Consider the following 27,707-nt stretch of genomic DNA (forward strand, 5'->3'; position numbering starts at 1 on the left):
GAAGCGAGCCTTGTGGAACGCTCTGCGCCTGCGCAGACGCAATTCGCCGCCGGGGCGCCAAGCGGCGCATGCGCAGGCGCGTTGGTCTCCATTGAGAAGGTGCTGCGGCGGTGCCGGAGGTAGGAGGGGCCGGGCTTCGGGGCCGGGAGTCTGCACCCGGGAGAGGAGGTACAGCCACCTCGGGCCTTTCTCGCTCTTCTGAGGGCGAAGAGGCTTTCTCGCCCGCCGCCAGCCGCGGTTAGAGCCAGGACCCGGGCTTGGGTGGAGGAGCCCAGGGCTGTCTGAACGGAAGGGGGGTTGGGGGGATCCGGATACCCACGGGTCATAGCCCGGGGGTCTGACTAGCGATCGGAATTCGCCGTCTGTCTTTATAGCCGCCAGAGTCCTTGGCAGCCCTTCCCCAGGTGACAACCCGTGTGTCACCGGGTTGGGCGAGGCGGGGGGTCAGCCCCGCATCTGCCCATTCTTTTTTTCAGCGTCTGCGGTGAGCCCGGCCGCGGTAGGTACAAAGCTGAGTAGGCACAGTCCCCAGCCCTCTGGAAACTTGCCGTCTCGTAGGATCCATTACTTCCTTCAGCAGATACTGATTGAGCACGTATAGGAGATGCACCGTTTTAAAGTAGTATGGGCAGAGATGTGGCGACTCAAGGCAATGTGGAGGGTGGAGTTTGCTCTAGCTCCCACATCCAACAGTTTGCTTGGCCTAACGTCCCAGGCCACGGATTCTCCCTGCAGCCTTCTCTCCCACCACTTTCCTCTTCGCTCCCTATTGTACCAAACTCTTTGCAGTTAATTAATTCAACAGATAACTATCGAGCACTTATTACAAGTCATGCACCTTGTCAGCCAACGAGAATACAAAATAGAGATGAGTGTGTGCCCTCCTGAAGTTTTGAGCTTAGTAGGCGACAGATAACAAGTAAATGAATAAAAATATAAGAGCTGATGCCCTGGAACCACACTGCCTGGATTTGATCCCAGCCCTGCCACTTGAAAAGCTGTGTCAATGTGAGTCAGTTCCTCATTCTTGTGCCTGGTTCCTTGCTGTAAAGAAAGGGCGTCAATAGATTGTACCCAGTAGAGTTGTTGTAAGTATTAAACGAGTTAGACTTGTAAAGCACTTGGGACCACTGCCTGCATACAGTAAGCATTCAATAAACCTATTACATGTGATTATAACTTGTGATAAGTGCCATTGTGAAAACAGTGTGTAATGATAGAAAATAATGGGAGTGGAGAGGGTTCGCTTAGATAAAAACGGAGAGCAAGCTTCTCTAAGGAGATGTAAGATGAGAATGAGCCAGCCATGCAAAGCAGATTTTAGGTATGTGTGTCTGCCCAGCTTTGGAAAACTAGGTGATTAATTGGATTACTTAGACAGTGGAGATTTAATTATGGTATTTGAAATGAACTTTCTACCACTGGGTTATTCAGTTTTGATTTCTGAATTCCACTAAACTGTGCCAATATAAATAATCATGCCCATAAGGCCCAACCTTTGCATATGAGCAGCATTCTAGTCACCTGAGTTAGGAGAGTTGCTGGGGTGAGAGAATGGAGAAAAGTGACCTATTTCTGATTTGGAAAAATTGGTTGTATCAGTGAAAGAGAGCCTGCTATGTTCCTATCTTTTGTTTCTTCGTGAGCGTTCAAGTACATATTCTCTCTTTCTCTCTCTCATTACATTGCTTGCTGATAGAGCCTCTGAGAGCTGGAGGCCTTGGACCAGCACAGGCCTAAGAGAGAGTTTTGCTGGATTCCGGGGCCATCTTGCTTCTGTGGTGACTGCTCTTCATGGGATTTATTCCCTAGGCTTCAATAAAATTATACTCTTCCAAGATGCACACATTTTTCTGCCTGTGGAAGAACATGCTTTGACAGGTTTTTAGATCCCTCTCCCCTGTTGTGTTGTGGTAGCCTGTAGGACAGTTAGTTTGTGCTAACCAGGCTATAGCTGATTATTTGACAGGAGTATTGTTCCTCTGGAGACTTTTCTCATACCCCACATGCTCTTGTACCTTCCTGGAAGAAATGGCATAAAATGACAATATCTGTCTAATTACACTTAGATGCTTTTGGTTTTCCACGAGTGAAAAATTAAATGAATCAAATGTGCTTTATCACCGTGGAGATCTTGGAGAATCACCTGAGCACCAAGGTCACATGTACTCTCAGAAGCTCTCATCTGTGAACTTTAATAAAGGTAAGCTTTAAACGTGCTGTTTAACACAGGTTCAATTTGAAGAAAGACATTTTAAATCATTATGGAGGGGGGAGCAGTACTTCCTGCTCAATTGTGCAAACTCTCCAGGTACCTCAGTGAGAAGTAGGGAGGAACCATAATGAAGCTGCGAGTGCGAACGAGGCCTGGCTAGGCTCACACTCGGGTTCACTTTCTCATCTGTCCACATGCCCCCAGATTGACCCTCACTCCTCCGAAGACCAGCCTGAAAGCCTTCAAACCTGTCAGATGATGGATGAGTCAGACGATGACTTTAAGGAACTCTGTGCCAGCTTTTTCCAAAGGGTGAAAAAGAATGGCCCCAAGGAAGTGTCGGGGGAAAGGAAGACACAAAAGGCCTCAAACAGCACCCAGATAAGAAGCAAACTGAAAAGGACCAAACCAACTGCTTCCAAGAGCAAAACCCTTCAAGGCCCCGCTGAGAGGAAAACTCGCTCTGGCAGCCAGGTCCTGCGGACTCAAAAGCAAGGGGCACCCAAGTGGCCAGAGAGTGAACCTGCTCCCCCTGAAAATGGAGAGGGAGGCGTGCATGCTTCTGCTGTGCTCCAAGACAGTGCATGGAGCACCCAGACAGGTAACCAGCTGAAATAGCTGCCAAAACTTTTCCAGAGAGGAAACCAGAAGTGATTTGTACTATTTTAAACCAGGGTCGGAAAACTTTCTGAAAAGGGCCAGCTAGTAAATTTTTTTGGCTTTGCAGGCTGTACAGTCTCTGTCGCAAACTACTCAACTCCCTATGACGGTATGTAATAGAATGGGCTGTGTTCCAGCAAAACTTCACTTACAAAAACAAGCAGCCAGCCCGAGGACCGTAGTTTGCCAACTCCTGTCTTAAACTATAGTCATAAAAAATATAACCTGTGTGAATTTTCTACATGATATATTTGGGACCCTTTTCTCTTTCAGTTTCCTATTAATGTTTACATCACTCAGTTGACATGAGTTACATGAACATGAAAATAATGCTGCTTCTCTCACTTTCTTTTTTTTTTTTTTTCTCTCACTTTCTTGAGTTCATTCCAAAGTGGTTAAGTTGCAGTGGGCCAGCCAATTTGGTTAGGCTGCTGAAAGGTAGAACAAGGGTGCCGTGTGGGTTTGAGTCCCAGGAGAATATTCTGGTCCTTCCTTTCTCCTCCAAACACCTTTTATTCTTTTCTTTTTCTTCTTCTTCTTTTTTTTTTTTTTTTTTTTGGTTTGTTCGTTTAAAGCAGCTTTCTTATCCTGCTGCCCTTGGTGTACTAAACCATATGGTTAGCATACATTCTTCATGCAGAACTGAAAACCAGCCTTGCATATATAATACAGCACAAGATCTTTGGGCTCCTGAGTTCTGTTTCTAAATTTTTCTCACCTTCACTTCCTGATCTTAAATAATATGTGGTCAGCATGACCTCCCAGTGCAGTGGTGGTAAAGAAACCGTTGTAAGGCTTCGTTAATGTTGCTGAAACATTACTGGTCTTCATGCTCCCTTTGAGAGTCTAGTGAAAGCTATGCTTGATTTCCCCCAGAACACTGCACCCCCGAACACACCTGCAAAATTGACATATAAATTCAGGGGCTTCGTGGATCCCCCCCACCCGGAGGTCATCTACAGACACCAAGTTAAAGGAGAACTTCTGACCTAGAAAGATATAAGTGTTTGTCATTAATATTTCTTTAATAACAGCTTTATAGGGATACAATTCACGTTCTATAAAATTTACCCTTTTAAAGTGTATGGCTCAGTGATTTTAGTATATTCACAGAGTCGTGCAACCATCCCCCCTACTTAATTTTAGAACATGTTCACCACCTCAGAAATAAACCCCATGTTCAATAGCAGTCACTCCCCATGCCCCCTCCTGTCATAGATATTTATGACAGGGGTATTTATATTACCACAAACAGTGAGGTTACCAAAAAACAATCAGTACTATTCACACTTAAGACTTAAACCTAAACTAGTCAGTAGAGGACCCCTTTGAAACTTGAGGTGTTTGAAACTTTGGAAGAGTCTTTGGTTCCTCCGGCTAGAACTGATGCATGTGAATGTTTTCCTCCTTGCCAGAGGGCACTCCTGACAGCCGCTCCCAGCCCCCTCCTTCCTGTCTGACTGCGATGGTGCCCAGTCCCTCCAAACCCCGGGCGGCAGAGCTGGTGCTACAGCGAATGCAGCAGTTCAAGAGAGCAGACCCCGAGCGTCTGAAACATGGTTCAGAAGGGTCCTCCCTAGAGGCTGCACTTGAAGAAAACGTCCCAGAGGGCCCTCAAGAGATGATGGCGGGGAACGGTATGATGGGAGTCCTCTGTCTTCCCAACAGGGTTGACTTTCGGGGAAGGGAGTCAGGAAGGAGCCCATGTTCATTGTGTCTCTGCTGGGGGTGGCGCTCTACCTTTGCCACTCTGTCTGGCCAGAGAACAGAGGGTCCCTTGGGTCATTTCTCATTTAGCTTCTTTGACAAGGTACAGCTTCCTCTTTTTTTTATTTTGACTTTTTGTTACAAAATTTTCCCATTCATAAAAGTCAGAAAAATATATTACAATGAAGTCCCTATGCCCTCAACCTATATTTAACAATTGTCAGCATTTTGCCATACATTTTTTTGTCTCTATAAATATACGTTTCTTCTGTACCATATGAAAGCAAGTTATAGACATCATGACGCTTCACTCCTAGATTCTCCTATATAATCACAATACCATAAACACAAATGATTCCATAACACTGCCTGGTATCAGTTCACATTCAGATTTCCCTGGTTGTCCCAAGGATAGCTTCTGTAGCTGGACTCCTTCTCTTTCTGAATGAGGATTTGTCACACACGTGTGGCTGTGGCTCAGTAGTCTCTCTGGTCTAGACTCTAGACCAGTCCCCTTGTCTTGTCCTTGTTTTTTCACGATACTAACTTCTTGAAAAGTCCAGGACAATTGTCTTTTAAAATTCCCCCCTTTCTGGATTTGCTTGTTTCCTCCTGCTGTCATTTAACCTTTTCCTGCAGGGAAGCGCCGTGCACTGCATGTTACACCACCTCTTGAGGCTTGTAATGTCAGGTGGTACTGCACTTTATCCCCTAAACAATAGGAATTTTCATCCCTGGTGAAAATATACAAAAGGAAAAGAAATAGGAAAAAACTATATTGACAGACGGCTAGTAAATACATAGTCTCCTGGTACTCTACCTGCAGATTTCACCTCAGGATTACTGAGGATTCTCAGGCTACCCCGAAGGTCCATGCAGGTGACATAGTGATGTGACATCTGCTGTGGCGTTGGTCCTTGGTCCACGTGGCACCAAGGGGTGCAGAGGAGTCACTCAGCCACTGCGTAAGCCCAGCACCTACCGTACATGCGACTCAGTTGTTTCCATAAATCATCCCATCATACCCAGGAATACTCAGGAGAGATAAACCATTTCTTTGTTTAAGAAAAACATTGACCAAAATGAAGTATGATGCTTTCTGGCTTTGTTCTCAGGGCATATCCCTCATGAGTGCCGAGGGTCTGCTCCAGCAACGTCAGATGTGACAGAGGGCTGCAGCAGTGGGCATGACCACCTTGAGAGCCATCTCAAGATTAGAGTCAGTCCATCCTCTGGTCTGATGCTGAGAAAAACCGAGAATGGCATTTCACTCTGACCTGGTTCTTCTAGGATGGGCAAGAAAAAGTCAGAGTAGTAGGAAAGGTTGAGCTTTGAAGAGAAAACTTAGATTTTTTGGAATAGAAGCCTTATGAACCTGGAATGCCCAGAGTTGCCGACTTTAGCAGAGATGGGAAAAGAAAGGCAAGTTCTTTAGTACCTTGATGCTCAGAGAATGGTCCTGGACCAGCAGCATCAGCCTCGCCTTGGAGTTGTCAGAAATGCAGAATCTCAGGCTCCACTTGGGCCCCCAGAGTGCCAGCCTCCAGACCTGCATTTTAACCAGCTTTCTGGGGGTCCCTGTACCTGTTAAAGTTTAAGGAGTGCCCTTCTCAGGGACCCACTAGGTGTCCAGTCTCCCTGGATGGGGCCACGCATGAGCCAAGTGGTGCCAGGTCTGGATTCCTCACGATACGCCCAGTGTCTGTGCTCCTTGACCTCTGAGGATAAGCTGGTCCTCATGGGTCCTTGTGCCTCCACAGGGTCTGGGCCCAGGCTCCCTGCCACAGAGAGCGACGCTGCAGTGGCCTTGGCCCTCCAGCATGAGTTTGGGCCAGAACAGGCATCCACACACAACGACAGCCTGGAGGAGAAGGGGTTGTTCTTTTGCCAGATCTGTCAAAAGAACCTCTCGGCTATGACTGTGACACGGAGGGAGCAGCATGTGAACCGGTAGGAGCAGCTTGGCCGTCACCTGTCTGCAGTCACCTCTCCCGTGGGTGTGACCAGCTCCAGGGCTCCTGTGGCCATGGTGGGAATCTTGAGATAGTACCTCAGTATCGGTGTCAATCTATCCTTGCTTTTCTTTTTAAACAGCTTTATTGAGATATAATTCGTATACCATACAATTCACCCATTTAAAGTGAACAATAAAATCGTGTTTACTTAATACATTGACAGAGTTGTGCAGCCATCACCACAATTTTTTTCCCTGTAAATTTATTTATTTATTTATTTTGGCTGCGTTGGGTCGTTATTGCTCTGCACGGGCTTTCTCCAGTTGCAGTGAGCAGGGGCTACTCTTCGTTGTGGTGCACGGGCTTCTCATTGCGGTGGCTTCTCTTGTTGCAGAGCACGAGCTCTGGACACGCGGGCTTCAGTAGTTGTGGCATATGGGCTCAGTAGTTGTGGCTCGCGGGCTCTAGAGCGCAGGCTCAGTAGTTGCGGCACACGGGCTTAGTTGCTCCGCGGCAGGGCTCGAACCCGTGTCCCCTGCATTGGCAGGCGGATTCTTAACCACTGTGCCACCAAGGAAGTCCCCACGGTCAATTTTATAACATCTCGTCACCCCCAAAATAAACCCCGGACCCATTAAGCAGGCACCCCCATTTCCCTCTTTTCTTCAGCCCCTGGCAACCACTGATCTGCCTTATGTCTCTGTGGATTTGCCCATTCAGGACATAAGTGGACTCACACAATATATGGCTTTTTGTGTCTGGCTTCCTTCACTCAGCAGAGTGTTGGCAAGGGTCATCCATATTGTAGCTGTGTCAGTGCTTTTCTCCTTTTTAAGGTTAGATAATATTCCACTGTATGGATGGACCACATCTCGTTTATTCATTCATCCATTAGTGGACATTTGTCTCCACCTTTTGGGTCTTATGAATAGAGCTGCTGTGAACATGCTTTCCATGTATTTGCTTAAGTATCTGTTGTTTTTTTGTTTTTTTAAATGTATTTATTTATTTTGGCCGTGTGGGCTCTTCGTTGTGGCACGCGGGCTTAGTTGCGGCATGCGGGATCTTAGTTCCCCAGCCCGGGATGGAACCCAGGCCCCCTGCATTGGGACCACCAGGGAAGTCCTTTGAGTATCTGCTTTCAGCTCTTTGGGGCATATACTTAGGAGTAGGATCACTGTGCCATATGGTTACTCCCATGACTCTATGTTTAGTGTATCCTTGCTTTCTTCAGACACCTTTGCTAACAGAAACCTGAATTCAATGTCTGGAGGCTGACTGTAGGCTGTGTGGAGAGATCAGCTCAGGGGGAACAGGCTTTGTCCCACAGCACGTCCACGCTGACATGAATCCCTATCTACGATCATATTACCAGGGAGGATGGTTCTTCTACCTTTGCTGTCTTCCTCCAGGTGCCTGGACGAGGCTGAAAAGGCACTGAAACCTTCTGTGCCTCAGATCCCTGAATGCCCAATTTGCGGCAAGCCATTTCTCACCCCAAAGAGCAGAATCAGTCACTTGAAACAGTGTGCGGTGAAGATGGAGGTCGGCCCGCAGCTCCTGCTCCAGGCCGTGCGGCTGCAGACAGCTGAGCCCGAGGGGGCCTCTGGCACACTGGCATCGAGGTGAGTCAGATGAAAAGGAAGAAAAATCAAAGTACTCTGATTTGTTTAAAAAAAAAAAAAAGAAAAAAGGCCTTTCGTAGTGTTGGAGGACAACAGAGCCCTCTCTGATTCTGGAGATGAAATATTTTGGGAGGAGATTGGGCATAGTCTCCACAGGGACTGAGGAGGGGACAGATCTCTATCGTCGGAGGCTTTGAAATGGACCAGTTGGATTGGACTGGTTTCCACGAGGGCCTTCCTGAGATTTTCCCATCCCCACCATCCTGAGCAGCTAAGAATTCAATCATTCTCTTCACCTCATCCATTTCGTGTGGGGTACAGCATGGCTTCCAGCTCAGTGTAGTCCGATTTTCATACTATTAATGTAAGATTACTCAGCATAGCTCAACAAGTTGATGAGACAGGACCATAGGCCTATTTTTTTGCATGAATTAAATGCTTAAGTGTTTGAATAGGAGGCCTTGCTGATACCCAGAAACAAGTGCTTGACAGGCAAACAAGTGGCAGAGGGTTGCTTCCCTCCACATCGCCTCTGCCGCTGTGGATGCCTGGGTAGGTCCCAGTGTTACAGGGAACAGAGTAGCGCGGGCCCTGGACTTCTGTAGGTTCAGGACTTCTTTCCCTCGGCAGCTCTTGAGGGCAAAGGGAAGGCCAAGGGCAGTGGCTCTCTGTTTGTTCCAGCCATTGCCTGCACACAGGTGATGGGCCTCTGAAGGGGGCCAGTGCTGAGACTGGGTGGTCGATTCTTAGCTGCAAGCCTGTCCGTATTTTAGCACATCAACACTAGCATCACAGATTCAGAAGCCTTATGTCCTTAGAATAGATGTCATCTAAGCCATTGCTTGCCTTTTGGCAGGACTAGACTGAAGCTACCTACTCAGATAAAATATATCTGCTTTTTAAATACGTCCAAGAAGTGAGACAAGATGTGTGTGGGTCCTTCTGGAAGGTTGTTAGAGTAGAAAACCACAGCAAACGAAGAGCCTTGCCTGCCATACGGCCAAGCCCAGGGCATTTTGACTCCGGGGTAGTCAGAGCTCCCCAGCCAGGGCACACATGCTGGTGAGAGCACCCCACTTGCTCCTGCACCCCTTGCGTGCTTTCAGCTCAGCCCAGGCCCTGCCCACTGGGCCGAGGTACAGTCTGCAGCAGCTGCCAGCAGGGCCTGGAGGTTAGGGTGGCTCCTTCCCATCTTGGAGGCTGTGGTTATCGTGCAGGGTTCCCAGGAGGTTGGAACTGAATTAGGGCTCGCTGAGATCTCTGAGGTGATACCTGAGATTCCGGAGCCATCCCTGGCCCGGTGGAGAGCACGAGCTTTTACCCAAACCAGAGGTGCTTCCCGCACACTGCCCTGAGGTGCAGGGAAGGTGGTCCTGGGTCTGCAATCTCCATCTGTCTCACCTTTACCTCCCACCTCTCGCCCAGACTGTTGGAATTCACCAGGCAGTGTAGGTTCTCTCCAGCCAGAAAGTCCTTTAAATAAATATCCTCCAACCCAAATGACATGCTGCACGTTGACCTCTGAGTCAGCTGACCATATTGGTGGCCTAACCTGGGAGGCCTTTCAGGCCTTGGGCAGAGGTGCCGCCCTAGGGCCCCCGCAGGAGGGAAGGGATCTTTTCACGGCCAATGTGGCTGGGTCCGCCTCAGGGCATCTGAGGTATGGATGAGCAGAAGTGGGTGGAATCCGGAGAGCTGACTCCACCGGCAGGGTTTGGCCACATCTGGGGTATGCGGCTGCTGCTGTCGGCTTTGTGTGTCTGCCAAGAACCCTGCTGGGCAGCATCACCTGGAAGGACCTAGACCCTCCCGTGTCTGGACTGTGCTGAACTCATGGCCCAGGATCAGACGAGCTCACGTGAGGCACAGAGTGAGCGCAGTGACTGAGTACAGAAGCCGTTGATGCTTCTGTCTGCACATTAATCCCTTTTCTCTTGCCCCCCCTGCCAAGGAGAAAGGGTGACCCCTCTCGGGTCCAGTGGGGACCACCTCAGAACAGGAAGTGCTCGCACCTCTAGCCTCACTAACCTTTCGGTGTGGCTGCCTTTTAAGCCTCAGGGATCACACTGGAGGTCTGAAGCGGAAGAGAGCCACTGCCAAGAAGGAGCCGCAGAAGAGGCGGAAGGTCGCCAAGCCCGAGGCGCCGTCCGAGGACCTGCTGGTGGCCATGGCTCTGTCCCGGTCCGAGATGGAGCAGGAGGCTGTGCCGGCGGCACTCAGGCTGGGAAACGCTTTTTCTGAGAGGACGAGACCGGGAGCAGGTACGTGTGGTCAAGGGTGGTGCCGGGGGAGCCTCGCTGCACGGCAGCCGCTAAAGGAGCAGCTGGGGGCCTCGGGGGGAGGATGACTCCGTGTTGCTTCTGTTTAGCTCTAGAGAAGAAAAGTCGCAAGAAGAAAGCCCCCGTTACGCCCCCGCAGTTGTTAGTCCAGGACGCGGAGACCACAGGGAGACAGATGGAGGATCGCGTGGCCCAGCTCTTGGCAGAGGAGCTGGAGCTGTCTGGCACGCCACCGCTTCCTGCGAGCAGAATTTTTAAGGAAGAGCTGGAAAAGGGCAGGCGGGGTCTTCGACCACCTGGAGGAAAGCAGAAATTTCTGTGGGAGGGCAGTGCCCTGACCGGGGCCTGGGCTCTGGAATCCTTCTACACGGCCAGCCTGGTCCCTCCCCTGGTGCCCCAGCGGCCCGCCGAGGTGTGCTCCCTTCCGAGCTGGCACGGGTGGGCTCAGGAGAGAGGGTGGTGGCAGAAAGTTGGAGGAAGATGGGAGTGGGGGGGAAGCCAAGGAGCGTTGTGTGTGGTCTAGTGTGTTTTCTTTGCAGCAACCAGATGGTTCCCCTGGTAGGAACAGGGAGACCACTGGTTCCCAAGTGTGTTATGTTCCTGGAGAGTTTAAAATGCAGGGTCCCAGGGCCTTCTCCCGGGCCGGGTATGACCTGCTTGTGATTGGGGGGCAGGAACCAGACTGGTCTGTGCAGATGTCTGGAATTGGTACTCACCCGCTAGAAGCAATTCAGACGATACTAGGAGGGCGGGGGCCCTGGGAACCCTTCTGCCGATGTGGAGGCCACAGGCATGGCCTCTGCCGTGACAGACGAGCCTGTTGACAGGTGGTAATGGTGACAAGCTTCCCAGGGTCGCTCTGGGCTGGGGCTCACACCCTTGGGGAGCCTGCTGTGGAGTCCACACGCTCACTCTGGCTCTCCCACTTCTTTCAGGGCCTCACACAGGAGCCCACGCTGCCACTGGAGCTGCCTGAGAAGCCAGAGCCTGGCATGCAAACACCCCTGGCCATCCATGGCACCCGCCCTGTGGGCCACAGACCCCTGAGCCCAGCGCCCTCCGCCAGCCAGAGGGAGCATCAGGCCCTGCAGGACCTCCTGGACCTGGCAGGAGAGGGGCTGAGTGCCAGCCCGTGGCCCTGCAGCGGGGGCCCGGCCGGCTCAGGAGGGGCCACAGGTGAGACACTGGCCATCGGGGCCTCTCCTCCCTGGGACCAGGGCCGTGACAGCTGCTCAGATCCGATGTTGCCAGGCTCATCCCCATGTGACAGGGAGAATGTAGTCTCACTAGGTGCTTTCATTTTTCCTCAAAGGTGAATGTGATTTAGGTGAGTTTGTCACAGTCTTCCTTCAACTTTGACTAAGGACAGAGCCTTTTGCCAGAACGAGTGGTCATGAGGGCTCTTTATCTCCCAAGTCCCTCTCTGTTGGGAGGGGGTGGTGGGGCGGGTGGTCTGTGGGCAGTTTGCTTTCCATGAAGATGTCCTCGGGTCAGCCCAGGTGATGCTCTTTCCCTGGTGGTTGATGTTGCCAGGAGGTGCTGTTCTTTTAACCTGCGAATCCTCCTCTCAGGAATGGACTTGTCGCCCAGCAGCCTTCCACTGACTGGGTTTGTCCTGCCAGCCAAGGAGAAGTGCCTGGAGAGGAGCGGCCAGGCTTCGGTAAGAATGTCTGGCCCTGTCCTGGCTCCATCCATGGCCTTGGCCCAAGGGCTTGTGTGTTCAGTGCTGCCAGCTCACTGCCAGCCTCCAGGCCCCTGCTTGAGTCCACTGATCCCCTTGACAGCCTTTGAACTGAGCGGGGCTTTGCCGTGAGGCTGTTGTCCCTTTTGTTGCTGAACCCTGGGGCACCTCAGTAGCCTGGCCCTGGGAGCCTGCTCTGTCCTGGGGCCTGGGGTGAGGGCCTGCTCAGTGAGGGTGCCTCACTTCAGCCGACGGCTCTGTGCATCCATCTGTCAAAGTTCCATTCACTCATTCAGGACTTGCTGTGCCCTCATGTGTGAGTCCTGGAGGCCTCCAGCTAATAGTTTGTGTTCTGTGTTGTTGACGAATTGGGTTAGAAGCTGGGTTTTCCTTAGGGTGGGTGTCATCCCGTGAGTGCATTGGTATCAGCCAAGCACTTCTCGCCAAGGTCTCCCTGGAGACATGGCACGTGTCAGAGAGGGACACGGAGCTCCTCGGCCGGCCCCGTAACTGCTTGGGCTCAGGTCCCATCTGTCACGGCAGGCTGGGCTGGTAGCTTCCTGTGGGGCCACACACTGCCTGGCCCACGGTGCTGATGCTGCCGCCGCGTCCTGGTGAGGCTGTCAAGCACACCTCTCCATGGGCTGGGGCTCCCATTTAGGCCAGGGAATTGGGTGTGATGGAGATGTTTAGAAAGGACTGGGTTTTGCTGTTCCGTGTCCCTAAGGGCCTAAAGGTAACTTAAAGGTGGAGCCCAACATTGGACCTTGTGGGGAGCAGCACGAGGCCCTGACTGGCCACCCGCACCCCATCAGTTGGGCCTGCACAGTTAGGCGGGCGACAGGTGGCAGTGGCCGCTCTCCCCCTCTCATTTCAGCTCGCCCTCGGCTTGCTGGTGGCCGACTTCGGGGCCATGGTCAACAACCCACACCTCAGCGACATCCAGTTTCAGATGGACAGCGGGGAGGTGCTTTATGCCCACAAGTTTGTGCTCTATGCCCGATGCCCACTTCTCATGCAGCACGTAAGTGTGCAGTCAAGCTGACTCCCCACCCCCTTCCCTCCCCCCTCCTCTCCCTCCTCCCCTCTTCTGCCCTCTGTGCCCTGCCTCTCCCTCTGTCTTCCTGCCCCCTTTCCTCCCCCAACCCTGGCTCTCCTCCCACTGTCCTGGAATGTTGTTCCTCTGTTGCCATCAAGGTTATGCTTCTATGGAGAAGACAGGTTTGAGGTCAGGAAGCTCTATGAGGAGATAAGCTTTGGGAAACATCAGATTTCTTGTTCTGTTGAATAAAAATCCTTTTCTCCCCAGAATTGTTTCCTTTTCCTCTTTTTGCATAATTGTAAAGTCTTATAATCAACCTTGTTAAGGTCGAGCTACTGCGACATTTCTGTGCCTTTGTGCATTTGACTTGAACATCACATTGCAGGAATCCCAGAAACTGCTGTCAGTCTCCTCAGAAAGTTCTAGCGCCTTTGATATGCCTGTCAAGAGGGGACTGACTGGGTTCTTGAGCATCTATCACTGACTTGATTTTGGAAGCAGACAAGTTTTGTGGCCTAACCTGCAGAATTCCTGGCCAACTAAATGGAGCGACACTGGCTAATACCTGTCCTGGGACAAGCTCAGAGGCTCCCAGAACCTCCCTGAAGTCTGTTTCGCCCCAAGTCGCGACTGTCCGATCGGTAACTCTTCTGCATGCGTTTCTCCCTCAGGTAAACAGTGAAGGCTTCTTTGCAATAGAAGATGGTGACATGAGGACCCAGCGCGTTCTGCTGAGTGACGTCAGCGCTGAGGCCGCCCGGGTGTTCCTGCGTTATCTCTATGCTGCGGACACTGCCCTTACTCCCCAACTGGCCCCTGACCTGAGCTCTCTGGCCCACAGGTCCGGATTGTTCTTCCCATTTACTTCACAGCTTTTGACATTAACTGACAAGGATTATCTGGTTGATGGCCCGTGGGAAGGTCAGGGCTGAGTCCTTCCTGTACCTTTTAATCCCCAGTTTATACCCGGTGGTGACCTTGAACAGGGTGTATTGACTGGAAGTCTGGCCAGAATGAACACTTGCAGGAGAGCCAAGTGCTGGCTGAGGAGGGCCGTGTGGCTTTCGATCCCTGGGCATGATGAGAGGGTGGTCCCAACCTCAGCCCCCAAACACTGCCACTCCTTGGTGGTTCTGCCACCAAAGCTGAACAACAGCTGTCCTTTCCCAAGTCCCAGAAAATGGAAGTGAGTAGGATGCTTGATCTAACTCCCATGAATTTGCACCTACCTGGTTTGTCCACACCAGTATCTCAGGAGAGGTGGCAGGTAGCTCAGCAAAAATAGGTGTTTTACTTCCTGATAAGGCTCGAGGGCCTCTGGGATGAAACCTTGTTCACCTCTCAGGTGCATTATTGGGAAGGATGGGCTCAGCCTCTGGAGTTTCAAAGGTACCGATTAGACCACAGAGCCGTCAAGCAGGTGGCAGGCTGGTGTGGCCCTGGCTGACCTGTGACAGGTTTGGGTGTCCCGGTTTGCATCAGTCACAGCACTTTGGATGCTCTCCCGGTCACAGCACCACCCATCCCTGCCATCTCCCCTCAGCCTGCACTTGGGCCTGCACAGCAGGGTTATTGGCCCTCCTTGAAGGCTCTGTTTCTAGAACTGAGCAGCCTGGGGCATAGCTGGGCATGAGCACGGGAACCGTCTCCGTAGGGCAGCAGGGGAAAGGCCAGGGTGAGTCACCGCCGTCCTCCCCGTTGAGGGCTCCTGCCCTGAGCCTTCCGCACCTGGACACCCAGCTGCCGCCTCTGCGCAGGGTGGGGTGATGCATGGCTTTCCCATTGCAGGTTTGGCGTGACTGAGCTTGTTCACCTGTGCGAACAGGTGCCCGTCCTGATGGATGCAGAGGGTGGACAGCAGAAGGAGCAGGAAGACGAGGATTGTGAAAGCAGAGTGGAGACTTTCCAAGAACTCCTGCGGTCAGTGTGGCGGGGTGAGGAGGAGGAAGCAGAGGCTCTGCTGAAATCCGAGGGCCGAGAAGAAGACAGAGAAAAGGTGAATGAGGCAGAGATGGAAGAAATTTATGAATTTGCAGCTACTCAGCGAAAGCTGCTCCAGTGGGAGAAACCTCCAGCGATGGAGGAAGAAGCTGACCAGCTCAGGGAGGACGGTCCAGTTTCTGAGGGAATCCTCACAAGTGTTCGCAATAAAGAACAGTCAGAAAATGCAGAGCAGATGGAATCATCTGGGCAAGGAAGAGATGAGGCCCCAGACAAATGGAAAAACATGAGACAGTCCACGCTCCTGCCCCCCGGGGACCAGGGTTTGGACAGGGAGGAGAAAGCAGAGTCCCCAGAGGAAGCACTGGCTCTTCCCTACTCTTCCAGCCCTGCCCGGGGTCGGGCAGAGAAGCAGGAAAGTACCATTTTGTGCTCAGTTGATGATGATGATGAACAGTCCTTTTCATTGCCTCAAGCCGGATACCCTGAACCCTCCCAGATGACAAGTGATCGCAAGGAAGGAAACTGCACCGTATGGGAAAGGGAGATAGAGAGTTCCCATCCCCCTGCTCACCAGCAGGCACCTCCCTCACACTCACCCTTCTTCCCATCACAGCCCCATCAAGGCAGGAGTCCCTGCCGGCCACATCTTCGTTCTCGTCACACCAGTGACCTGTCCCTGCCAACACCCCAGTTGCAGGGCATGGCTTCCAGGGTGGCCTCTCAGAACTCATCACTGAAGCCAAAGAGGGCCAGAAGCCTTCCCATGTCACATAAGGATCCAGGCCAGAAAGACAAGGAATGTAGTTCTGTGTTGGAACACAGAGGTAAAGGGGTACTGATCTCCCCAGAAAAGTCGCCACCCATGGATCTAACCCAGTCAGAACCTGGCTGCTTGAGTGCCAGGTCTCAGAACTCCCCATCCAGCGTGAACAGAGAAGATGAGGTTATCCTTTTATTGGATTCAGATGAAGAGCTGGAGCTGGAACAAATCAAAATAAAGTCAGTTTTGAACGGTCCCTCGGAAGAAAGGAAAGTTCTTGAAGTTAGCACCAAGTCCTCTGAGCTGTTTTCCATCATCGACCTCGATGCGGAGCAGGAACCTTCCCAAAGCCCACCAGGAAGAGAACCCACGCTACAGCAGGAGGTGGAGGGACCGCTGGGGAACCGGGGCTCTGTCGGGGGCAGAGGGACCCCCCAGCTGTTCTGCAACCCCAAGATCAGTGGCGACGAGGACAGCACGACAGATACCTCGTGGCTGGTGCCTGCCACCCCACTGGCTAGCAGAAGCCGCGACTGTTCATCGCAGACCCAAATCACAGGCCTCAGGTCCAGGCCTTCAGCAGACCCACTGGCTCAGCCCAAGCCCAGGGCCCTGTTAGAGACCAGGGACGAACCGGAAGCCATGAGTAAGTTTTCGGTCATCGTGCCTCAGACATCATCCTCACTCCTGAGCCCCGTCGCTCCCGGAAGCCCTGACAGCAGAAGGCAGGTCTGCAGAAGCCCATCCAGTCCCCACCCCAGATGCCACCAGTACTTTTCTCCTCTGGCTCCCCGTCCCGGCTCAGGAGGCCTCGCTGATCTCATTGGGCAGTTCCAGAGGCACCCGCCGCCTGCGCCGAGCCCAGGGGTTCAGGCCACTGCGAGTGAAGTGGTGGAGGTTGAGGACAGTGAGGAGGAGCAGGAGGTGGCCTCCCGGAAGGCGAGCAACATCCCCCTGCCGGATAGTGACCCCCCGATTCCAGCCGACGATTGGTGTTGGCACGTGGAGCCCCTCTCACCAATTCCGATCGACCACCTGAACCTCGAGTGGACCGGTCCCCTGAGCACCAGTAGCCCTGGCAGTAGGGTGGAGGGGGCCCCAGACAGCGGTGACTGCCGCCCCCCAGCACTGCTGGGCACCACCCCCATCCGAGGAAGCTGCACTGGCCAGAGGAAGGCTCAAGAGAAATCCCCTGGGGCTGGCTCCCCTGGGAGCAGCAGGCTGAGCTTTCTGAACTCAGATCTGTGGGATGATTGGGATGGAGAAGAACAGAAGTCGCCAGAGGCTCTTCCTCTGCCCCAGACACCGAGCTTGCATGGAGCCCAGAAGTTGCAAGAGTTACAGACGCCAAGTGAGTAGTGGGAGGGTGTTGCCTTTTACACTGTTTTACACTAAGGGGTGTGGAGGGTTGTAACGACAGCGCGGGGCAGTGATGCTAAAGGGCCTGCTGACCCGTGGCCAGCCCTCCCCTTGCCTGCCTGACCCCACTCCGCAGTTGGGGAGGATCGGCCTGCTGTCAAACATGTACTCCTTAGCCAGTAAGTCAGGGCTTCCTAAACCTGCCTGCATCCTGTGGCTCGCCTGGGTACTTGTTAAAGATCCCTGTCTGTGGCTCTGCTCCAGAATAGTGGACCAGCACCTCCGAGAGGCTGTGACAGGCACCTCAGGTGCACCTTAAGAGCAAACATGTGGTTCCTCAAGTAGTCAAACACAGAATTGCCATTACCACCAGGCAATTCCACTCCTACATATACATTCAAAGGATTTGAGATCAGGACTCCTGTACACAAATGTTCACAGCAGCAATATTCACAACAGCCAAAAGGTGGAAACAACCCAAATGTCCATCAGCTGATAAGTGGATAAATAAATGTGGCCCATCCACACATACAGTGGAATATTATTCAGCCATATGAAGGAATAAAGCACTGACACTGATACAGCAGAATGAACCTTGAAAACATGCTGCTCAGTGAAAGAAGCCAGACACAAAAGGCCACCACGTATTATATGATTCCTTTTATATGAAACATTGTCAGATGGACAAAGCCATAGAGACAGAAAGTAGATGAGTGATCACCAGGGGCTGGGGGGGGAGGAGAACAGGGAGTGACGAGCATGGCATTTTCTTTGGGGGATGAAATGTTTCAGAACTAGAAAGAGTGGTGTTTGCACAACACTGAATGTGCTAAGTGCTACTGTTCACTTTAAAATTTTGTTATGTGAATTTCATCTCAATTAAAAGACCAGATGGGGTGAGTGTGGGAGGTCTGCTGTGAGCCCTATTGGCCCCACTGGTGGAGGGACCCCACTTCCCACCTCATTTCAGTCACAGGGGAAAATCAAGGCCCCCGGTGTTGGTGTCGGCCCCTTGAGGTGCTGCTGCCCCACTGCTACCCCCCAGCTGGACTGATCCAGGGAGAGTCTGGGAAGGGACCAGGCGACACTGAGCCGTGACTGGTGACAGGGAAGCAGAGCCTATGGGCGGAGCATCTGCCTGTGTCCTGCCATTTCATGTCCCCCTAAAATCTTAGACCAGCTGGGCATCACTAACCAGTGCTTTCAGCCTTGAGTGGGCGTCAGAATTGCCTGCAGAGCTTCTTAAAACACACGTGGCCGGGCTCTACCCCAGAGCTGCTGCTTCAGGAGGTCTGCTGTGTGACCAAGAATTTGCATTTCTAACAGGTTCCCAGGTGGTGTGTGAGAACCACTGCAGGAGACCTGAGACCAGGGGACCTTAGTCAGAATCTGAGGGGAGATTCATGAGGGTGACAGACTCTGAAATGAAATAAAGAATCTTGTGCATTTTTCACAAGACAGATCCTGTTGTTTTCATTGGCATCTCAAAGGACTCCATGCTCATAAAAAGGATAAGAACCAAAGTCCAGATGTACTTAAGTTGTCCCTAAGTTGCCTTTAAAATACTGATTTTTTTTAAATAACAGCATTATTGAGATGTTATTCACATATCATAAAATTCACCCTTTCAAATGTACTATTCAATGGCTTTTTAGTACAGTATTCTACAATTGTCGAATTCCAGGATGTTTTCATCACCCCAAAATAAATCCCATCCCATTAGCAGTCGCCCCACTGCCCCTTCACCCCAGCCCCTGGCAACCGCCTACCTGCTTTCAAGCCCTTCACAGCATCAGCACCGTGTAAGCCCGTGGCCCTCACCGTGTGCTGTGTGATGCTTTCCAATGGGAAGACGTGACTCCAGAGTCAAACAGTGAAGGATGGACATCACTGCTGTCCTGGAGCGAGGGCAGCATTTCTCTAAGTGACACTATCAGGGTCAGAACAGGCAAATCCAGGGCCCTCGTGCTGAAACGTGTTTCTTTTGTTCTACCCAGAAGGTGCTAACCGGAAGAAGAACTTGCCCCCCGAAGTGCCCATAACCCCAATGCCAAGGTATTCCATCATGGAGACCCCGGTGCTGAAGAAAGAACTGGACAGGTTGGTGTTGTTCTGGAAAGCTTGCTCTGAGCAGACCCTCCCTCCTGCGCCTCTGTCCAGGCTTAGTGAAGCGGGGAGCAGAACGGCACCCTAGGCTCTGGTGGCAGGAGCCTCTGGCTGGTGGGGGGGCGTGCATGACTCCCAGCTGTCCACATACTGTTCCCCAGGTGACTCAGGGCCAAGAAATGACACTCCTCCAGGTCACCCATCAGGTGGCAGGCCTCCATGTGCCATGTGGATGGGAATGGGACCCTTGCCTTAACAGTCTGAGGAGGGAGACCTGATTTTTTAAAAGAATATCAAAACTCACATTCCAATGAATTCTCCTGTTTGCCTTGGACACTGGGGAGGTCACTGCTACCACCACCACTCAGAACTCAGGGGGAATGGTCCTTCTGGAATATTCCTGAGTCAGCTCAGTGGGTATGCAGGATAGACACCGACCTCTGAATGCTCATAAGTCAGGCATTTAAGATTCAGTTACATAAAGCCACTCGTTTAATTAGTTGATACCTGTTTGCTCTTTGCTGACATTCACCTGTTTTCCCATTCAGGTTTGGGGTCCGCCCTCTGCCCAAACGCCAAATGGTCCTGAAACTGAAGGAGATATTCCAGTACACTCACCAGACACTGGAGTCAGATTCCGAGGAAGAGATCCAGTCCTCACAGGTGCCCTTGGAGGCTCCTCGCAGCCAGACTTACACCACCAAGACCTCTAAGGCTTCAAGGGCAGCTGGCCGCACCCAGCTGGAGGCCACTTCTGGCCCCGTTTCCCAAAGGTCCAAGGGACCTGCTAAGACCAAGGGCCCCCAACATCAAAAGACGCAGCCTGGTAGAAGCGTCCCTGCCCTGAGCACGTCACCAGCCAAGGAGGGCCCTCCAGGCCCTGATGGTGACACCCAGCTACCGGCCTCCCAGGAATCCGTGGCCACCTCTGTAGACAGCAGTGACAGCTCCTGCAGCTCACAAAGGTAACCAGATGGAAGGACAGGGCCAGTGGCTTTGTAGGTCCTCTGACAAGTGAGTTTTGAGAATTGGCATAAGCGAGGCCTGATGGCCAACATTCAGAAATCCCAGCTGTCTCTGGGTCTGAACGACCGGGGACCCAGGTGGGGTTAAAGGTCAGCCCCCTGTGGGCCTCCTGGGCAGACCTCTGGGGCTCCCACGTCCTCGCTCACAAGCAGGGCCAGCCTAGCACAGCTGCCTTCGGCATTAGATTCTGGCTGAGGGTGCGATCCCACTCAGGCCGGCGGCTAGAGTGCCAGGGACACAGCAGCCTGGGGCTTCCTACTGCCCTGGGGGTTGTCCACGGGCTGGGCTCCACAGGGGACAAAGAAACACACTCCTTCCCTCAAAGAGGCTCCTGGTCTCGGGGTGGAGGCCGGAAAGAAGGGGTGTTGCTAGATGTTATTGTCTGGTTCTTTTCAGTTCTTCCTGTGACTTTGGAGCAGCCTTGGAGTCTGCAGGAGAAGATGAGGAGGACGAGGAGGGTGTCAGTGCTTCACAGGCAGCCATCCAGGTAGCGGCCACAGAGGAGGCCGTGAGGCGTTACATCTGCTCCAAGCCAGCCCTCTACCGCAAGGTCCTGCTGTACCAGCCCTTGGAGCTGGCAGAGCTACAGGCTGAGCTGAAGCATCAAGGCATCCACGTGGCCACGGGGAAGCTGTTGGACTTTCTAGACACCCAGTGCATCACCTTCACCACAGCTGCCGCCCGCAAGGAGAAGCTTGAGAGGAAGAGACGGCAGCCCGTGGGCAAGAAGACGGGGGTCAGAACCGGTGGGCCTGTCCCCCGCCCCCAAACCCTGGCCATCAGCAGCCTGTGAGGGTCTGCGGCCTCCGTCAGCCAGCCAGGCCCCCACAGTGTTTCTGAGCTTTCTGACCACACCGCTCCCCCTGTGAATAACGGCAGCACCAACCCAGATCAGCTTCCTCTTGACCTCATACCCTAGAGTGGCCTTTGGAGTGTGTCATCTGCTGGATTTAGGGGCCCTGGCCTCTCCCTCCATTGGTGCCCACAGTTGGTCTCCCTTTAACCCCCTTGGACCCCATGTGTTTCAGGAGGGGGTGGGCCACTGCCAGCTGGCCAGGGCAAGGCCTGATTCAGCCGCATCTTCCACTCTCTTTGCCCACCAGTCACAGGTGTCCGTGTCCTGAGGTGGATGTCTGGGTCCAGGCTGCCCCTGCCCATGTCTTCCTTCTCAGCACTTGGGCTGTAATCCCAGCCTCCACCAGCAGACCAGCTGTCCACAGGCCCTGCACTGCCAGGCCCCAGGTGCTCTGCTGGCCCAGCTGTTCTGCCCAGACACCTGTCATTGTCACCAGCAGTCTTTGAATTGGACAGTACAGAAGGCCCAGTACAGCTCTGAAGCCCCCAAAATAAGCATGTTCTTTGTTAACTGGTTCCACCAGTATGTGTTGTAGCCGCCTGTGGAGTGCAGGTGAGGGCTGGAAAAGAAGAAAAGTTGTTTGGGTCTCTGCGTCCTTGCGAACGTCTTGTCTGTTTTAAATACAGTGCAGTTCATTTTATATGATGTGCAATAAAAACAAAAAGTCTTTATAGAAACCTTCTGGATGCTGTACTCTGGAAAATAAAGAGGGAAACAGGCCGTGGGGAGGGCACCCACAGTGCCCCTGCTGCCCCCACACCCATGTCTGCCGAAGGCCTGTGCCTGTTCTCCATCTCAAGGGGGAGCCCAGGCCTGCTGCTGCTCATTCCCCTGGTTCTTAGGTACTCATTCATCTACACATTTGCGACCCCACCCCAAACCCCGCACACCTACAGTTAAGAGCCCTCAGCAGGCGCTGAGCTCCCACCCTCGATGATCCAGGAGAGGCCAAGGCCCAGCAGCATTGCCCGGGGTTTGTTACATGCAGGCTTGGGCCGCCCATACCCACTGGGTCAGAATCTGCATTTTAACAGGATGAGTTTATGAAGCCTGCTCTGGCCTGTGTGCTGGGCCCTGTGGAGAAAAGGGAATAGGCCGGCACTTCGGGTCATCTAGTGGAGGAGACAGACTGGCCTCTCCTCTGTGCCAGCAGTGCTCAGATGGCCCAAAGGGACAGCTTCCTGGAAGAGGGGGTTTGTGAACTGGGCCTCAGCGGTGTGCAGCATTCATGGAGGCGAAATGGGGCTTCTTGAACACATACCGTGTTTCCTGATTTGTGACCAGGTGGAGGGGACCCAGCCTTCCCCGTGTCTGCTGCCCAAGAGCAGACGGCTAGAGGGAAGCCTCGGCTCAGATCACACCGCTTTGATCAGACTGAAGATGGAGCCTGGCCTGTTCTAGAAGCTACCATGCGTTTCTTCTATGAAGGGCTTGACGCCCCCTCCCGAGTATGGGCTGTGTCAGGGAAATGAAGTGGAGTTAGGAAGGAGGGAGCCGACCCAGGGTCCTTACCCTGCTCACTGGCTCGCGGGGGAGACCATACAGCTTCGGGTGCACTCCCTGGGGGGAGGCCTGGGAGCCTCACTCCTCGGACAGTGTCCTGACTCCAAGAACGCTACCAACTCCAGGTGGAAAAGGAGGTTTTGGGGGAGGGGTTAAAGTGGATAAAAAGCCACCAGCAGGTAAAGGGAGGGAAGGTGGGCCTGGGGACTGAAGACCTTGGCCCATTGGGTCTGTGCAGCGTGTCCCCAGGAGCCAGCAGGGGTCAGCAGTGGGTCTGGCCATGGCTCGGCCAGTGCAAAAGCAAGGAAAGAGGGTTAAACCAGCCACTAAGAAAAGAAACCACCACAGCCAGAGAATCGGCGGCACCCTGGAAAGCATGACCTTTACAGAGGATTTAAACCTGACTCAGGAACTAGAGAATTAGGTCCAGCTAACTGGTTGAAAAGGAGCCGATGATGAGCTGCCCTCTCCCAGCACCCACAGGGAGCCTGGAGGAGCCAGTGGCCATGGCCTCGTGGTGGGCAGCGGGCACAGGCGTTCCTGTGCAGAAGCTCTGCCAGTGGCCACGGGGACTCAGCATAGGAAGAACATGCACTGAACTCCAGGGCAGCGGAACATTCACCCATCAGCGAAAACGATGAGACACCCACGCTTCACTGTGATGTGACCTCCTGGGCCGGTCCCACTTCCTGTGGCCTGGCCTCGGCCTGGACATGGTCACTCAAGGCAATCAAAGGACAGCCACAGCCCAGCTTGAGCAGGGCCCCAGCAAGGGGGCCTTGCAGCCTGCACAACCCCAGAGAGGCCCATGCAGGCAGGAAGCCTCAGGTTTTCGCTGAGCTGGGAAGGGCCTGCCCAGCTGACCACAACTCTGGGTGGACAGAAAGGCCCAGAGTGAGAACGAGCACAGGAGACCTCACCCCAAACGTACGAAAACCCCCAGGAGAGTCAGGAGAAGGCCCCGAACTTCTTAGAGGAGCCGACAGAGGGAGCCTGGGGCCCAGCCCTACCCAGCCATGGGACATCCCTTCTAGGTGGGGAGGAAAGGTGGGGGGCAGTGCTGACTCAGGGGTGCCCCGAGATTCCCCACAGAGGATGCTGTTTCCTTTTGTGCTCAGGATCCGTCGACCCTGAGCCGTGGAGGGAGGAGCAGAGGGGCCTCCTGGCCTCTGTTGTGTGACACATACCCACCCAGCCCCTGTGGTTTCCAACATCCTGTGGGCGGCCTGCTCTCAAACGCCTTCGCTGCACCTCTGGCCAGGGCTGCAGCCGCCAGTCTTCACTCTGCCTGCATGAAGCCTCAGCAGGCTTCTCCAGGGTAGCCACCATGTGTCCCCCCAGCACCTGGCGAGCACTGATGGAAGGGACAGAGGGAGTGAGGGGGGAATGGGAGGATGGCATTCTATGAAGCACTTCTGATCTGCCGCCTTGGTACCCTCCCCTCCATCACCCACGCGGCTCTTGAGGACAGGCTAATACAAGCACATACCCCACCCCCTCCCAACTCCCCTCACACACAAGCTGCTACATGCACTTGAACCTACTACTCTCCTGCTCTACAACCATTGCTGGCTCCCACCTGCTCACTGAGAAAATCTGAGGCCCCATCACTTTGCTCCCAGCTCGTCATCTGCTTCTCTCAGTGGCTTCACATGAGGTGGTTTGCTCCCTGTCACCAGAGTCTGTCCTGTATTTTTCCTCTGTTGTAACTTTTCTCATGTTGTTCACTCTGGGCTGTGTCCTTCCCCATCAATGCAGCACACGTGCTGAGGTCCACCTCCAGGGGCCTGAGCGAACTGCCACATTCTGCTGTTTCAGGTGCAGCTGACTGCCTTGAGGGCCCTTGACTCAGGAAGACACTGTGGGGTACAGCCGGGGTAAAGGTGCCTGTTGGGTGCTAGAGAGAAGGAAAGCAAGGGCGGTTAGAAGAAGGGGTGAGGAGGGCCACACACTGTATCAGAGCGTGCCAGCCTAGAGTGGCAGGACGCAGTTCCAGCCCCAGCGAGGTCAGCTGCCTGCTGTGTGGCCTTGAGGAAGTCACTGAATGCCCCCACGTTTGTCTGGTTTCCCTACCACCCCCCAAAAAGCAAAGGTCTGCTGATGGTGAGTCTCTTTTCCTTTGTGGCCTTGGTTGGACCACTTTCCCCTGAGCATCAGGTCTGCAGGGACACTCAGTCCTTGAAACAAGACTCTGGCATCACCCCTGCCTCTGACTTACAGGGTGGTGACAAAGCCAGAGAGCTGGCCCGAGGCAGCTGCAGCTCACTGATTTGTCTGTAAGGCTGTTGGCTTTTGAAATCAGACAGGAAGGAGGGTTGAGGTGGAGCCCGGCACAGGAAGAGGTGAGGAGCCCCGGCTGCCGTGACAGCCGGTGGGCTCGGGGGAGTTCAGGAGCTGGCAGGCCGCGCCCCTGCTGCCCTGCACGGTAAGCACCTCCTGATCCCTCCAGACAGGGCTTCACTCCTGCCCTGGACAGATCCTGACGGCTCGGGGACCAGCTGACCAGTCACAGAGATTCCCAGGACATCCTCACACCCACCCAGCTGCCTCTGTCCACTGGAGCAGGGCTGAGCCCAGGAGCGCTGGGATGGACCCCCCCAGCCCCCCAGCGTTGGCATCCCTGGAGCAATGAGGCCCAGGAGGTAAGTCGAGTCCAGACTGCCTCAGTGCAGGATGGAGGAGGAAGAGGAGACAGCTGGCAGAAAGGACCATGACTCTGAAGGCCTGAGCCCCTCTGTGGAGTGGTGGTTGGGGCAACTTCAGGAAGGTGTCCCCATGGGTGCCGGGAGCTGCTGGGAATGACTAGATAACGGTGTGAAATAAGCAAACAGATGCCTAAGGACAGCCCACAATGGGCCAAGGCGACAAAGCCCAGCACCCCAGGTACCAATGATGGGACAGGAGGAGCAGGAAGTAGCTGGAAAGTGCTGCAGGCAGGCAGAGGTGATGTTGAGCAGTGCAGCCCAGTGGTTAAACTTGGAATCAGCAGACCTGGGCACCATCCTAGCATCCCCCTTCCTCCCTTAAGATGGAGGGGACAATACCAGACCTGCTCAGGGTCCTGAGGACCAAGGGAGGTGGTGCAGGTGGGGTTGGGTCTATCACCCAGTGCCTGCTCCATAAATGTCGCCCTCATGTTGGGTGAGCAGTCCCCAGGGTGCTCTCCCAGCTGCGCCCTCGGATGGAGGTGAGGTTCATCATTCTGAGAGGGATGGTAACCACAGAGGCTTTCTCAGAAGAGGCGCCATAGAGCTGGTCCAGGGTGGCTATTGGTCATAGGGCCCTCCCCTGCGGCCAGGCTCCTGGGTCCCAGGGTTTTTCCCCGTCCCCTCAAAGGACACACATGCTTTCCCTGAGCCCTAGGGCTCACCCTTGGCCATTACAGGGAAACCTGCAGCTGGCTCCCACGTGGGGGTGCAGGCTGGGCACCTCCTCCTCTGTCCCAGGGGTGCCAGGATCCCCAGGGTTGAGCCTGTTGCGGTCCCCAAGAGGGTTCCAGGGCAGTGAAGTTAGGAGAGCCGTGTCTCACGGTGAAGGCACTGCTTCCTCCCTCCTCTGGGGAAGGCGGTTTGGTCTCAGGTGGTCAGCGGTCATGGTCAGGGGGGCCACCTAAGAGGGCTGAGAACTGAAGTCTCGGGCCCTGGGGGGCAGGGGTGGGGGCAGGAGTCAGGAGACAGGAACATCCGAGAAGCTGTGGCCTGGGACACAGGCAGCCCAGGAGGGAGGGCAGCACTGCAGGCCCCACAGTCACCAAGTGCAGGTGGGCAGAGCAGAGGCCAGCTGCTCTCACACAGGCCTGGCAGATGGGACTGGGGCCCGTGGAAGGAAAGCGTAGGACAAGCCAGGCCTCGTTGGCAGAGACAATGAGGAAATCGGGGCCTGGGCCTCAGGGATGAGACAGAAGCCCAGCTGTGGAGCCTGAGGGACAGGGTCTGAGTGATTCCAGCACAAGGGCACGCAAGCCCTTAGCTGTGTCCTGCCCCATGGATGAAGCACTGGAGGATGCATGGGAGCGGGGAAGCCCTACTCCAGGGAGGTGGCCGTGGACCCCTGGCCCTGCGTCTGGCCTTGCCCTGCCCACTACAGCACAGACCCTTTGCAGACTGACCGCCCTCTGGCCCTAAAAGCCCCCAAGGCGATCCAAGGCCCACCCTCCCTCAGTCTTCTTCCCTTTAAGCTGGGCTCTCAGGCCTCCTGCTGCTCACCAGAGACTGTCTACACTGGGCACAGTCTACCTGGCTGTCCCTGGTGGCATGTGTGGCCACCAGACGTCACCCTGCTCAGAAGTCTGTGGTAGGTTCCACCCTGTGAGGGTGGCATCTGGGGCTGTAAGCAGGGCTGTCCACACAGGTGGCCAGGTAGCCACCCTCAGCCGCTGCTGGCCCTGGGAGGTCATGGTAATGGTGTGGCTCCTGGGCCAACTGCTGGGGTCTCCTCTTCTGTTCTTGTTAGAACAAGGTGTCCAAAGGTGAAGGCCAGGCTGGGGGGGGGCTCTTATCTAGTGGGGCCTGAGTAGGGGTGCCAGATAACAGAACACCCTGTTAATACTGAATCTCAGATAAAGAATGAGGTTTTTTTTTAAGTATAAGTATGTCCCAAGTAGTACATAAGATATACTAAAAGAATTATTTGTTGTTTGTCTGAAATTCAAATTTCACTGGGTGTCCTGTATCTTAATTTGCTAAATCTGGCAACCCTAGGCGAGGTCAGTGGGGCAAGAAAGATGGGTGTCTGATCAGGAGGGAATGTTGGCCCCACTGCTGAGTGGCTGATGGGACCCAGAGGCAAGGAGCTCGCCCTCCCACCTTCCCAGGCACCCGCAGGCCAGCCTCTTCCTCCTGCTCACTCTTGCCTTCTGCTGTCGCTTCTTTGTCACTTTCCTAGCCTCTCTCTGGCCCAGTGGTTCTCAACTCTGGCTGCTCATTAGAATCACCTGGGTAGCTTTAAAATGCAACTGTGTACGGGCTCTACCCCAGACCAGTGAAATCT

At 53.8% G+C, this 27,707-nt stretch overlaps 1 protein-coding gene across 5 annotated transcripts; it reads left to right on the forward strand.

Annotated features, from left to right (window-relative positions):
* Nucleotides 1-52: 52 nt before the first annotated feature.
* On the forward strand, nt 53-21,892 carry SLX4 (SLX4 structure-specific endonuclease subunit). 5 transcript variants are annotated; one of them, XM_081255420.1, is made up of 16 exons: nt 53-119; nt 2,070-2,203; nt 2,420-2,816; nt 4,291-4,512; nt 6,343-6,532; nt 7,950-8,162; nt 10,215-10,423; nt 10,531-10,853; nt 11,377-11,617; nt 12,013-12,101; nt 13,000-13,146; nt 13,836-14,005; nt 14,953-17,219; nt 19,225-19,327; nt 19,882-20,298; nt 20,756-21,892. In XM_081255420.1, the coding sequence occupies exons 3-16, from the start codon at nt 2,471-2,473 to the stop codon at nt 21,150-21,152; spliced, it is 5,334 nt and encodes a 1,777-aa protein (XP_081111546.1). In that variant the 5' UTR covers nt 53-119; nt 2,070-2,203; nt 2,420-2,470; the 3' UTR covers nt 21,153-21,892. The 5 variants fall into 5 exon arrangements, with proteins under 5 accessions (XP_081111546.1, XP_081111547.1, XP_081111548.1 ...); XM_081255421.1 differs by lacking the exon at nt 53-119 and adding an exon at nt 189-499; XM_081255422.1 differs by lacking the exon at nt 53-119 and having other exon boundaries at nt 189-2,203; nt 2,312-2,816.
* The last annotated feature ends 5,815 nt before the right edge of the window (nt 21,893-27,707 follow it).

The sequence above is a fragment of the Mesoplodon bidens genome (assembly GCF_964165515.1).
Source record: "Mesoplodon bidens genome assembly, chromosome: 15".
NCBI lineage: Eukaryota > Metazoa > Chordata > Mammalia > Artiodactyla > Ziphiidae > Mesoplodon > Mesoplodon bidens.

Bases quoted from the DNA above. Each gene is read 5' to 3' on its own strand.
- SLX4 (XM_081255420.1), top strand. From the start codon at position 2,471: ATGATGGATGAGTCAGACGATGACTTTAAGGAACTCTGTGCCAGCTTT. The intron at 10,424-10,530 runs GTACGTGTGGTC...GCTTCTGTTTAG, and splicing joins GAGGACGAGACCGGGAGCAG to CTCTAGAGAAGAAAAGTCGC. The intron at 12,102-12,999 runs GTAAGAATGTCT...CTCTCATTTCAG, and splicing joins AGAGGAGCGGCCAGGCTTCG to CTCGCCCTCGGCTTGCTGGT.